The 12,807-nt window shown below is 49.5% G+C and overlaps 5 protein-coding genes across 5 annotated transcripts; 2 read left to right on the top strand and 3 right to left on the bottom strand.

Moving 5' to 3' along the window:
- Positions 1–134: 134 nt before the first annotated feature.
- On the bottom strand, positions 135–1,654 carry N7503_006081 (FAD-binding oxidoreductase; the record flags this gene model as incomplete). Its single annotated transcript, XM_057065628.1, has 3 exons — positions 135–259; positions 316–1,471; positions 1,523–1,654. 3 exons carry the CDS (start codon positions 1,652–1,654, stop codon positions 135–137), a joined length of 1,413 nt encoding a protein of 470 aa, XP_056923371.1.
- An 890-nt stretch (positions 1,655–2,544) lies between these two features.
- On the bottom strand, positions 2,545–5,549 carry N7503_006082 (uncharacterized protein; the record flags this gene model as incomplete). Its single annotated transcript, XM_057065629.1, has 8 exons — positions 2,545–2,649; positions 2,695–2,874; positions 2,929–3,315; positions 3,368–3,448; positions 3,498–3,650; positions 3,697–3,861; positions 4,186–4,506; positions 4,569–5,549. The coding sequence occupies 8 exons, from the start codon at positions 5,547–5,549 to the stop codon at positions 2,545–2,547; spliced, it is 2,373 nt and encodes a 790-aa protein (XP_056923372.1).
- Positions 5,550–6,660: 1,111 nt separating this feature from the next.
- Positions 6,661–8,341, bottom strand: N7503_006083 (uncharacterized protein; the record flags this gene model as incomplete). The annotated part of the gene is made up of 5 exons (XM_057065630.1): positions 6,661–6,787; positions 6,862–7,030; positions 7,075–7,905; positions 7,953–8,199; positions 8,228–8,341. The coding sequence occupies 5 exons, from the start codon at positions 8,339–8,341 to the stop codon at positions 6,661–6,663; spliced, it is 1,488 nt and encodes a 495-aa protein (XP_056923373.1).
- A 1,425-nt stretch (positions 8,342–9,766) lies between these two features.
- Positions 9,767–11,014, top strand: N7503_006084 (purine-nucleoside phosphorylase; the record flags this gene model as incomplete). Its single annotated transcript, XM_057065631.1, has 2 exons — positions 9,767–9,907; positions 9,959–11,014. The coding sequence occupies 2 exons, from the start codon at positions 9,767–9,769 to the stop codon at positions 11,012–11,014; spliced, it is 1,197 nt and encodes a 398-aa protein (XP_056923374.1).
- Positions 11,015–11,344: 330 nt separating this feature from the next.
- N7503_006085 (SDR family NAD(P)-dependent oxidoreductase) lies at positions 11,345–12,312 on the top strand (the record flags this gene model as incomplete). Its single annotated transcript, XM_057065632.1, has 2 exons — positions 11,345–11,704; positions 11,755–12,312. The coding sequence occupies 2 exons, from the start codon at positions 11,345–11,347 to the stop codon at positions 12,310–12,312; spliced, it is 918 nt and encodes a 305-aa protein (XP_056923375.1).
- Positions 12,313–12,807: the final 495 nt, after the last annotated feature.

Below are 12,807 nucleotides of genomic sequence, written 5' to 3' on the forward strand. Positions count from 1 at the left end.
TCAAGATTCAATACATTCTGGTCAATCTTTTCGGGGCCTGGAGTTCTATGCCGGCCGGAGTTCCTCTTATCACTTTCCCCTCACCCGAAAGCCTAAGTACGTCCGGAATTTCCTATCTAGGGGGACTCTCTTATCTAAGCTGAAGCTGTGGATAGAGGGTGCATCTTATGGAACACGTTCTTCGGGTCGTACGTGGCTTTGACTGTTTGTAAACGCTGGAGATTCTCGCCGTAAATATTTGAAACCACCGAGTCTCCAGCTAGGGTTTGGTAAGCATCAAATAGAACCATCTATGGGACGTTTGAAAGCACTTACGCTCGGCATAGTTGATATATTGTGGTACTTCTGCCTGGCGACCCTTAGTCTTCGCGTCCAATTCAGTCTTCCATTTGGCTTGGATCTGACGCGCCCAAGCGCGATGTTCTTTGTCTTTCGTCTCATCGGTCCATCGAAGGCAGATGATTCCGTTCTGAGTTGTGTTGCGGCTTGCTAGCGCAGTTGCTGAAGAGGGAATTTCGCAAATTTTGCGCATGTCCATGAATTCAAGAATGATAGCAGATTTCATCAAGTCGCTGTCGCTCTGGATCTTGGCCACGAAGTCTTCAAATACGGTCCGTACAAAGCTCAGGTCCATCGGTGGCTCATAGAAGATTCCTTTGAAAGATTTCCGGTCCCCGTATGTGGCTTGAGGGTTCTGGAGGGTGTTCACCATAGAATAGGGCATCGTATCCAAAGCGTTAATGGCAGGGCCCAGGTTGATGAGTCCAGTAAACCGTGCCAAGCCCTCTTCACGGCTGCCATTGTAGAAACAAATCACGACGATGACCGGACCTGATCCATCTGGAGCATGGGTGAGGAAACACATGGCCCCGGAACGGGAGTCAGGATTTGCGAGGCTGGTATTGAGTTGCTCGAACACCCGTTCGAGCTTATCAGGAGTAAATCCCAAAACTCCCGAAAATACCATTTCTGCTTGGTTATACGCTTGGTAGGTGAAATCAACGACAACACCAAAGTTGTAGCCCGCCCCGCGTAAACCCCAAAACAGCTCAGGGTGGTCGGATTTGGATGCTGTCACAAGCGTCCCATCAGCCAGCACAACCCGCGCAGAGAGAAGATTGTCAATTGTGAGACCGTACTGCCCACTCAGCCACCCATATCCACCTCCGAGAGTCAGTCCACCAACTCCCGTGTGATTCACAGTTCCCCCGACCGTTGCCAGTCCATGGGCCGCACCCGCTTCGTCAACTTCCTTCCATGTCGCGCCGCCCTGGGCAGTAATTGTCTTACTGGAGAAGTCAATTGTGACTTGAGTCATACGCGACAGGTCAATGACCAGACCTCCGTCACTGGAACTGGTACCAGCCGTGGAATGACCGCCCCCCTTCACGGCGACTTCAATGTCATGCTCCTGTGCCCACAACAATGCGATACTGATATCGGCTGGATCAACTGGCTGAACAACGACACCCTAGTTTCAGTCAGCTTATTGGCTTTCGTGCCACGCTCCTTTCTTCCTTACCGCGGGTTTTATGCCAGTGTCCGACCACCGAGTCAGGCTTTCCTGATAACCATCCGAGTCCGGGGTCAATACTGAGGCTGTATCCAGCCGGCTGCGAAGAGCCTTGATCCCTGCATCGCCGAGTTTCGTCATTGGCGGAGTTTTGAACAGCTATGTGTAATCCTCAGGGTTCGATCTGCGGAGTCTTGGGTGGAGCGGGGTGGGACACAAATCGGAATCGCGGGGTATGTGCTCCGCGTTTGGTGACAAAACAAATGAGGCATTGCTGGCCTTGGCACCTTCATTTCCAAGATAGCTTCAGTGTAACTGAGAGAGCATTTGTTTAATGAGTAAATATTGACGTATTTAGTTGTTGTTTCACAGGTGGCTATGTGAACTTTGAGCTATGAAGGCTGTGAACGGAAACCTGCATTGGTTATCGGGAGATATATTTGATAGACCAGGTGCCCTTTAGCACCTCAGCCTACCCTTCTCCATGTGTTCCAGAGTATGAGATACTATATTTCTATCCACGGATGATTCCAGGGGTGTTAATGTCCACTTCCGGACTAATTTGCCACCGAGCTCTCCAACCTCGGGCTTTGGTTCGTCTCAGGCTATATATAGTCTTTTCATTTTTCTATCGTTCCAATCGTCCCAATCCATGCCTCCACTCATCACACCCACAATTTGTTAGCATCAAGGCTAAAGTGAGCGAATCTTAAACAAGCTACGTTATCCAATGCTCTTCTGATTTCCAGCTAGTATTCAGATGGATACTTTTTAGCCGATTGGGTGGGCTTCCAGCCATACTTCCATGTCCTTTGTTCTCCTACTGGCTCATTAAAAATGCTAAAGACGCTCACAGGAACCTGTATAAGGACGATTCGCTTCGCTATAGATTCTTGTGACTACCTAGTTCCAAGGCTGATTATCTATTTCACGGTTAGGGTGAAACTTGGAAGCACTTGCTAGAAATGCATCAAAGAAAGAACCCTTTCAGTTATATACTTCTGTCGCTTCTCTAGGTATCGCCAAATGAATCATTCCAAACTCTGCTGAGAGTACTTGGCATAGAGCTCCGGGTACCACTGCTGCCCGACATCGGGGTGGCTCAAGATGCGATTTCTCAGGTGAGCCTCACCGAACTAGGATCGGTTAAAACTGACACTCTATAGGAATGGAAGACCTACACAAGAATACAGTGGAGACAGGAATTCACTGGGAACATCGACTGCCCGCTTCTTCTGATCATCTGACACAGGAATGCAACGCACAATATGAGCTGCGGACTCGTTAAGCTGATCAAGAGTCAAATCTAATCGCACACCCAAAAAGAACGGAATGCTATATCGAGTTTTTGATGTCGGCGCCTAGTGAAAATTGGATTTAGCATAATGCCCATCTGGTTGAGACCGAATTCATACAATGACTCGATGTGTAGTAGCCGCACAAATTCCTCCAGTGATTGCTTCAAATCCTTGTTGAATGTTTATCACCAGACTTCCCTCTTCCGGAGGAACATCAATCCACTCGCCGTCTTTATTCAAGACCTGCAGTCCACCGGTATCGTCCTGGGAAAGGAACGTGAACAGACCAGCAGAATCCTTATGAGGTCCAACCCCTTGGGAATTAGCGGTTGACGGTGGGTACTTTACAAACTTTAACCGGCTCATGTTGCCCTTAAAGTCATCAAAGGTATCGGTGGGTAGGGACAAACATTCCGCCACTAAATGCATGAATCCTTGTGCCAAACTATCAATTTGGCAGATATAATCCTCAACAAGGCGTTGCGAGCCGGGTTGATCTGGGTACTATACCAATTGTCAGCCATCGCCTCCCTAGCTGACTTGTATTGTTAGATACCTGATTTGGCCCTTCCAATCGTTGCCAAAATGGATCTCCCTTGGCCCATTCTTTCACTCCTGGTGTTCCGAAATCAAATTGCTTGCCATGTCAGTGGAACTCGAGGCTTTACGCATAAAGTGATACTTACCTCGCGAAGATCGGTCTTGGAGGCCGTTGTCTCAGCTCCGAGACGGGTGTAGCCGAGGAATGAGGGTGAATGTATCATATTACAATTTTCTTTCACCCCCGTGGGCAAATTAAAGAGGCGCGGAAGGGCCTCATGGGTGCGTTGAATAATACTCTTATTTTGTCAGTACGGAGTCCGATCATTTGCAAGATTGTCATACTTCCAGGCCAGTGTTCGTCAAGTAGAGGAAGCCGACCACAAATATAGCCTCTTTCAATTTGGCCAGTTCATCTGACTTCGTTCTGGGGTCAGTCAAGCGAGCAAAGTCAACCGCTGGTACAGATGAAAATGTTCCCACCATGATCAGACCATGGATCAGAATCAGCTTTGAAAGTGTGAGAGTGTTAGGAAGAATTCATGAGCCTCGGATTGGGTGACGGTTTCCCCGCATCGAAGGCGACGCATTACTCAGCCATTTGTATACCCAACCGATAGAGAAAAAGAAATGACACTAGTCACCATTTCATATAAGCCAAGCAGATGAAGTGTAATTTATGTGTATATTAAGAAACTATCTAAAGGTATCATCCAAAATACAGAGGCTTCTCAGACACCACCCATGCAACCTAGCCGAACACCATAACCGTCCCAGAAATGCGGAGCCTCCACTTCATGCAGTGTGCTCTTTTAAAAATGAATGCAAGCTCACCAAGTCGTCACTCGGCGCAGGAGTAGGAAGAGTAATCTGAGCTGCGTCAAATTCCCACGCAGCCTCGCGTTCATCTCGGTGACTTCGGAGATATAGCGGCATCATCCATTCTTTGAGACGACTCTCCAGCATACCCATGTCCCGATTCCGCTCCCACATGCGCCCGGACTCTTTGAATGCATGGTTGATCTTTTCGCGACGGAGGCCTTCGTACGCATCGAAAACCTCGGACAAAGGCTCGGATCGATAGCGGGCCAGCAAGCGTGCGAATAATATGGCATCGTCCAGCGCGTATGCGGCGGACTCATCCCGTGGAGGCATCTATGGTATGATTGTTAGGCACTGTAGCTTTGCACAAAAAATGGTGGTGATGGGACACATACCGCGTGGGCTGCATCGCCGAGCAGGATCACGCGATTCAAGCACCATCGTCCTCCGGGCCGAACTTGATAAACTGGATAGAGCATCCAGTCCGCTTTGCTGGCCACCATCTCTCGGATACAACGGATTGAAGATTTTGAAAAGCGGTCCTGCATCTGTCGTCGCAAAGCACTTCGAATCCGGTTTTGAGTTGCCCAGTCTTGACCCGGCTCGAGCTTGTGGTAGCTCAAGTCTTCCTGACTGAACTGTACAATAGCAGCTGCGAATATTTGCTCCCGATTCCGATCACAGTAGGTCGTCAGAATGGATCCATGCCGTGAATAATTCATCGCTGATGAGCGGAAATGAATGGGCGAAGAAATGGTTTGTGACGGGATAGTGGTTTGTAAGAACGATATGCCTGTATATTGGGAAGGGCAGTTAGGATCGACCCAACGGGTTCGAACTGCGGAGTGAACGCCATCACATCCGATGACAAGATCTCCAATTGCCTTGGATCCATCTTGAAAGCGTACCACGGCTTTTCCTTCTTGCTCTTCTCCACCAACTACTTTTTTCCCAAAGACGATATCAATATTGCGCGTTCTCTCTACCACCGTTATCATCGCAATGGAGAGCATGATTCGCATGACCCTGCGGCCTTTGTACCCTCCAAATCCATTCCCTTCTTGATCGACAAAATCAATCGATCCAACGGAGCGACCGGAACGCATAGAATAGAACTCGATGGCATCTACTTCCGCTCCACCCTCGGCACCCATGCGATCAAGTTCCTCTAAAACCCCCAGCTGTGCCAGATGACGCTGGGCCACGGGCGTCAGATTGATCGCACCGCCGGATGTAGACAGGATTTCATGTCTCTCGTAAATCGTGATAGTGAGGTTGGGGACGAATGGAGCCAGCTCCCGGGAGAGGGCAAGAGCACAAGCGATACCCGCGATACCCGCCCCAACGATGATGATGTTGTGTGGTAACGAATCCATTTCGCTCTGCCTTTGGTCATATAGCGTTGAATTTCCTCTGTGTCGATCTCGAATGTCCCCAATCCCGGATCGATTTATTGTGTGACTGGGGTGGCGAATGTGGTCTTCAAATCTTCATGTACTAGGCGTGGACAGATATGTATATAAAAACCATCTTCTAGTTAGCATGAATATCCATGCCCAACGATCGACACGGTAGATGCCCCTTCATCCACACGGGTAATTAGCAGATATATATAACTGACCCAGAAATCAGAGCAAAACAAGGTTTCCTCGGCCGGAGTAGGGGATCTTTCGGCATTTAAACCAAGATTTATCCATGGAACCGTTGTGGAGCTCCGCGATGGCTTTTTCTCACCCACGTCAGGACTGATGGATCATAAATTTCCAGCTAACTTGGACTAGTAAACATGCCCGGGAATGCGCGGGTGAGCACGATTGGATCGAGGGGTTCAGGGGCTGAACTTTGCGGTCAAGGTCCGATGAGGCACAAGAAATCGGACATGCACAGCAAGAGAAAAAAACTTTTTCTACTTTTTCTAAAACCGTTGAACATGACGGGTAGCTCTTCCGAGACTAGAGGCGTTACTCGGTCCGTCTCTTACCGTTGGAGTCCCACCAGTTCCACCTTTCCCTAACAGAGTATTGGTCCCCGTGAGTTGGACAAGAGAACGGACTACACAATCCGTCTCCGCTTAGTTCATCGCGTAGCGAAGTCGGGAGGCATGAGTCCCGCTAATTTTGATTGATCAAAGAAAAAAAAAAGTAAAAAATGTGACCCGAGCGTAGTGGTTTCTTTCATAGCCTGCAACCTGCAGGGTGACCCACGCCACCGCTGACGAAAACCCCTGCGACACCCCTGCAAAACCTTGAACGTGATATAAATGGACCGAAATATGTCGCTATAAAGACGATTTCGGTCGCCCCATGCCAATTAGAGCCTCGTGCATCTGACAGTTGAGTTCATGGGCTTGCTTTTGGGCTTGCGACAGGCCGAACCAGACTTCCTAGCGAACATCAGTGGAGCTCACAGGCTAAATGAAACGCCCGGTTCCTCTCCCCCTACTATGGACACTCTCGAGCTGGGGGACTAGCCTGTAGTTGGCCACATTTAATATGTGTAACGCGGCTCGGTAAGCTCGGTCTCCGTTTCCCCACTAGCGGCTTCGCGGGACGCCGAGGGACCGTGGATTTCAAGTTCCAGAGCACGAAAAGGGAGCACAGTGCGCAGATCACTGCTATTTTGATATTAGCAAGGGCCTGCAGAATTGAAACAGTGGGGGGGGGGGGGGGGATGCGAAACGAACCCAACGCGCAATTCATCGCATAATATCCTCTTCGCTCGCTTAGCGTTCCCGACAATATGGCTCCGACAAATGTCCCAAGCGTTGAACTCAATCGAGTGACAAACACCGCTCTAGTATGTCCTTCGCGAGAGTCGAATATTTCCGGATGCTCATCCTCGAGCTCACAAACGGCACCTGGAGAAGTTAGCACCGTTGGGCATGGGATGGTGTTTACTCACTGGTGGCTTCCATCATGCCAACCCCGTTCAACAAGGACATGGAAATACCAGCACCCATCACACTCCCGACGTACAGCAAGATGTCTCGAATTTCGCCATTTGCCCAAGAAAACTGCTCGTCACCGGGAATACCCATCAGCCATAGCATGATGGCCAGCGTAGCAAAGCCAAAGGTGGTTGGGTGGCGCGTGCCTATTCGTTTCTTTAACCACGCGACAGGAACACCGAGAACTGCGTTGGGCCCTTGAATTGCCGCGAAGAGAAGGCCTGTTGGAAAACTTCCCCACTGGAAAATGTGGCAAACGTGCAGCGGCAGGGTGGCACTGAAGCTTGATGACACAACTGCGTAACAGATACTACTGACGATGCCTCCGACATATCGGGCATTTGTGAACAGGTGTACATATAAGTCCAGGTCGATCATTTTGTATGGCAGACCTTGCAACTCGGCGACATTTCCCGCCACAGCCGTTGGTAATAACGGGCTCTCTTCATCAACTGCAGGTGCCTCGCTCGCACATTCGTCGGTCGGCATCACCTTTGAATCCCCATGTGGCTGTGGTGTGTCAACCATCAAAGATTGGAGTCCAATGCCAATCACACTCGCAATAAATGCACAGTTCCAAGCCCCCCAGTACCCCACCAACTGCAGAAGCGCACCGGCGATCAGAGGTGCAGCCGTTGTGCCGACCGCGAGGGAAACTGATATGATGCTATTTATCTTATCCAAGTCTCCCAGTGATACCTTTCGTGATAAACTGGACAACCCAAGAACACCTACACTTGCATTGGCGACCGCCTGCACAAAGCGACCGGAGAAAAGTAGCATTACTGTCGTCCTGTTAGCCAGGTAACACGGGTGAGGGGTTCAGTCATACATGAATCAGCAGAGGCAATCATCATAGAGCCAAGCAACTCGCCTACCAGGCCAGCAAGCAGCCACTTATCATTTTGGAAACGGTCAGCATGGTGGTGGATGAGTGGGCTGACTATGAACGACACCAGTGCGCTCTCGGCCAGCAAAGCCAGACTGGCGTTCTGGATCAGTTCGGGGTCCAGTTGAAGGCGATCCTCGAGCATCGCAGGGAGAATGGAAACCATAAAGTCATGCAAAAACATGTCTGCCTAGGTCAGTCTGTTCCTACCAATCCACCCTTCCAAGCGCTTTACCTGTCAACATCGTCATTGCTACTGCTACCAGTACGAATTTCTGTGAGGACCTCCACCCGTAACCCCAGGGCCGATCTTTAGCTTTGGAGTCCAACATATTTGAACAATCGCTTGATTTTTTCGGTTTTAGAAGGATTGTCTGGGCTGAGACGCGGGAATGAGGAAAAGCCAGTTCAGATATCTCAATCCTTCGCTTAGCCCTTGAGATCATGCCGTGACACTGTTGGGGCTTGGACAATTATTTACTATTGGACAAATGCGTCAAAAATCTGCAAGACCCAATGAGAAAAAGCAACAAGGGTCAGTTTTCAATAGCGTTGATGGGGCAGATCCCGAAGAAGACACGATCGGCCCAGCCCATGTACTGTAGATCGCGATCGCGATCCACATGCGTTTTTCCACAGCGTATTCTGGAAGGACCAACATTTATTTCCTTTGAGATGCTATGACGTGGATTACCATTATGACAGTTCTTTTTTTATTTTCTTATTTTTTTTCCTTCTTGCGGGTGAAGGTTGACTAAGTGACAATTATACGGTTACACTGTCGTTATCTCAGAATTGTAGTGTTAAACGCAAGGTACTCCGTACACCTTGCATCTTTTGATCACATGAGCTTGTATGATATCATGGTGGATTGAACTGTACGTTTGCGAAGTGCTCCATACAGCAAATCTAAAGAAGTACCAAGTATTGCTTGCAAGATACACATCGAATCAAGGTGAAGGATACCATTCGGGATGTACTAGTGGGAAGGTCCCTGCAGCTACACGTGAGTAACCTAATATGGAGTGTTGAATGTGGCATGAACATCATTCCTGTTTCTTTAGCTCGGCAGATATCCCCGCAATATGCTGCGTTTCCTCTGGGGAAAACCTCTGTCATAATGCGCGTGGTCGGCTTTTCTCGGCTTATCGCGATTGCAGTAAAGGTCAATTTTGATATTGACCATGTGGAACTCTTGGCTAAGATCTATTGAACGATTTATGGGTGGGTTATGAATAGGGGCTATCGACTCAATAGCACTATAGAAGCACTATAGAAGCGCAGCCAAAAGAGCCGGAAATCATAGCTCCGTCTCGAGTTGAGTCTTAATGAGTACGATAGCATATCTCCTCAAGACCAGAAGATTCTATGGTACCTGAGATCCACCGGCATGCTCCGATACTTAATTGTTCATAATCTTGATGATAAGCAATGGGGGATAAGGGCCCACCAAGATTACAACGGACCAGTCACGGGCATGCGGAAGATAGACGGGTTATCAGGTACGGTCGAGTCGATGGAGCTTGACCGATTGAACGCCAATCAGAGCTGCAATTGCCCTGGGCGACCAAATCTCGGTTTGGTCGCATGTTGATCCCTTCCAGACTGGGTATGCAGCATCTCCACTCGCGGATCATAGCCTTGCATAGCGTGAAAAACGCGACAGAAGATAAATCTTGCATGATTAACTTTTACTATTTATTCTTTCGTTTCTCCGCGTCTGTCGGCACAATTCAGTGGTAAAAACGGTACACAAGATGTTGGCTCCGCAAACTGGTCTTATTGCGTCGCTGCTGCTGGCTGGCAGCGCCTTGTGTGCTGCTGCCTCGGTGCCACATGCTCAACACGAGGAATCTCACCACGAGAAAATCGCTCCAAAGGTGTTCATCGTGTCAATGGTATGTGGATATGGAACCAAGATCTAAGAAATTACACTAATCGTGACGTAGTTTGCACCCGAAGCCGAGATTTGGTGGAACATTCCTGAATTCGACATCCTTGCGCACAATATCACCGTCCCTGGTCTCTCGCCCATCTACCCTGATGTTCACTGCACTGAAGATTTCGAGATCTGCCAATTGATCACCGGCGAATCTGAGATCAATGCCGCTACCACCGTCACCTCCGTCGCATTCTCCTCTCTGTTCAATCTCACCCAGACGTACTTCTTTATCGCGGGCATTGCAGGTGTCAACCCCGAACGAGCAACTCTTGGCTCCGCTACATTTGCACGATACGCGGTTCAGGTTGCTTTGCAATATGAGATCGACATCCGCGAGCTGCCCAGCACCTACAAGACCGGGTACTTCCCTCTGGGGGCTGACTTCCCTGACCAATATCCAACCAGCATCTACGGCACTGAGGTCTTCGAGGTGAACGATGATCTCCGCCACATCGCTGCCAAGTTTGCCCGCCGGGGTAACTTGACCGACTCGACTGAGGCCAAGGCCTACCGCGCACACTACAACACTACCAACGGACAGTACACGGCCGCCACTCTGCCCCCCTCTATTGTGGAGTGTGACGTCGCAACTTCGGATGTTTACTACAGCGGCAACATCCTTGGCCATGCATTCGCCAACACCACCAAGCTGTTCACCAATGGCACTGGTGATTACTGTACCAGTGCCCAGGAGGACAACGCTACCCTCGAGGCTCTTATGCGTGCTGCCGTCCACAAGCTGACTGACTTCTCTCGCATCATTGTCATGCGTACTGCCTCGGACTTTGATCGTCCCTACCCCGGATCCTCGGCCACTTACAACCTGCTCTACTCTGACGCCGGTGGTTATACCCCTGCCATCGCAAACATCTACCGCGCCGGAATTCACGTTGTGGAGGGCATTCTGGGTAACTGGGAGACTACCTTCGCTGGTGGTGTTGAAGCTTCCAACTACATTGGTGATATCTTCGGTACTCTTGGTGGCCAGCCTGATTTCGGTCCTGGGCGCGCCGAGGCTCTTGTCAACAGTGGAGCTTACAAGAAGCGCAGTCTTCGTCGCTAGTAATGGTTCGCGACTCTGTTGTATAAAAATCGATGTGTAGTAGGCAGTTGGCCTGTTGTATATACTGCATCCTGTTGATGTGACGTCATTATCAGCTAACTTTGATGTACAAATTTCACAATCATGCCGTCAAACTTCTTGAAAGAGTTGAGGAGAAGTCAGAGTTGAAGTAGTGGACGTAGTTAAGTTAGTCAACAGTTTGATACTCGCTGACCAAGCAAAATGATGAGTCGGTGAGTGACGTTCTGCCATGCCGATGTTACCCCTCACTATAACATCCACTTGTAGACTAATGTTGTGGTGCACTGTATCTTACAATTCTTTGTCATTATGAAATCTGTAATCCAATCGCAGAAAACTGCCCTGATCACCGGGGCTGCCTCGGGTGTTGGGTTTGCCATAGCAAAGCTCTGCCGAAGCAAGGGCATGCATCTTGCCTTGCTGGATATTGATCAGGACAACTTGGCAAAGACGAAAAAGGTCCTGGCTGACCTTGACTCTTCTCTCAAAACAGAGGCATACACATTCGATGTCGCCGACGCTGCGGCGTGGAAAGAAAAGGCCGCAGGGATAAATGAGATCTTCCCCGACATTGACCTGGTGGTGCTAAATGCGGGGAAAGCCTATAAGCCCCAGGAATCCTCTCCAAGTCGCCTTAAACAATGGCTGGATGGAGAATACTGGCGAAAGGTTGGCAAGCATCTCTAAAATTTTTCTTAATGCTCGACTAATAAGCTCAGACTCTTGACACGAATGTTTACGGCCCCCTCAACGGGTTAGAAGTTCTTCTCCCTCTGCTGCTCTCGTCGAAATACCAAACACCCAAGTCCATTGTTGTGACAGGCTCCAAACAAGGCATTACGAACCCGCCTGGTGGAGGTAATCCGGCATACAATGCGTCCAAGGCCGCAATCAAGAGTCTGACCGAGCATCTCGCCTACGACCTACGGTCTGATCCGACTACTGCCCATATCTCCGTCCACCTCTTGATTCCGGGCTGGACTTGGACTGGACTCATGGGGAATGTCGGCCCAACCAATGAAAAGGAAATCAGGAAGCCAGAGGGCGCTTGGTATCCAAGTCAAGTCGCAACAGAGTTGTTGGAAGGTCTGGAAAAGGGGTCATTCTATATTATCTGTCCCGATGGTGAGACTGATCGTGCCCTGGATCAAGCGCGTATGAAATGGGGTGGTGAAGATGCCGTTGAGGGTAGACCGGCACTATCACGTTGGGAGAATAGTTGGAAGGGTCGTGCTGAAGCAGCGATCCACGCAGATGCGGAGGTGCGTCGAGGTTGAATATATATCCCCGGTGGGTACAAATTTGATCGATATAGATTACTGCCAGGTCCCGAGGACCCAATTAAAAGTTCCACTATTCATGGATACATTTATATACTATCTTGCTGCAAATGCATCTCTAGTTGGATTTATTCTCGACTTGTGGGGACGTGCGGCTGATTGGGTAGAAGACTTCGTGAGGTCAGTGATGCAACCCTACGCACCGCATTTGGATAGACTGAGGCCCAGATCTTGAACTCGGTCTTTCCTATGCAACATCCACAATGCGAACAAGAAAAAAGTCAGAGTCGATGATGAGTATTTCGCAGCGTGGAAAACGTCTTCCATGACCCTGGTCGGAATGCTGGCCCTCGCGCTTCCAACCTCGGCAAACATCCAATCCGAGAGCTTTCCCCGCGACTGGACCGCTTGGACCCTGAGTCTAAGATGCAACCGTCAATTCTATAGTCGATCGACTCCCCTTTCCCGTGTCATTGTGCGGAGAAGCGTGGG

This window comes from Penicillium pulvis (assembly GCF_028828015.1).
Source record: "Penicillium pulvis strain IBT 33274 chromosome Unknown contig_23_segment0_segment0, whole genome shotgun sequence".
Classification (NCBI taxonomy): domain Eukaryota; kingdom Fungi; phylum Ascomycota; class Eurotiomycetes; order Eurotiales; family Aspergillaceae; genus Penicillium; species Penicillium pulvis.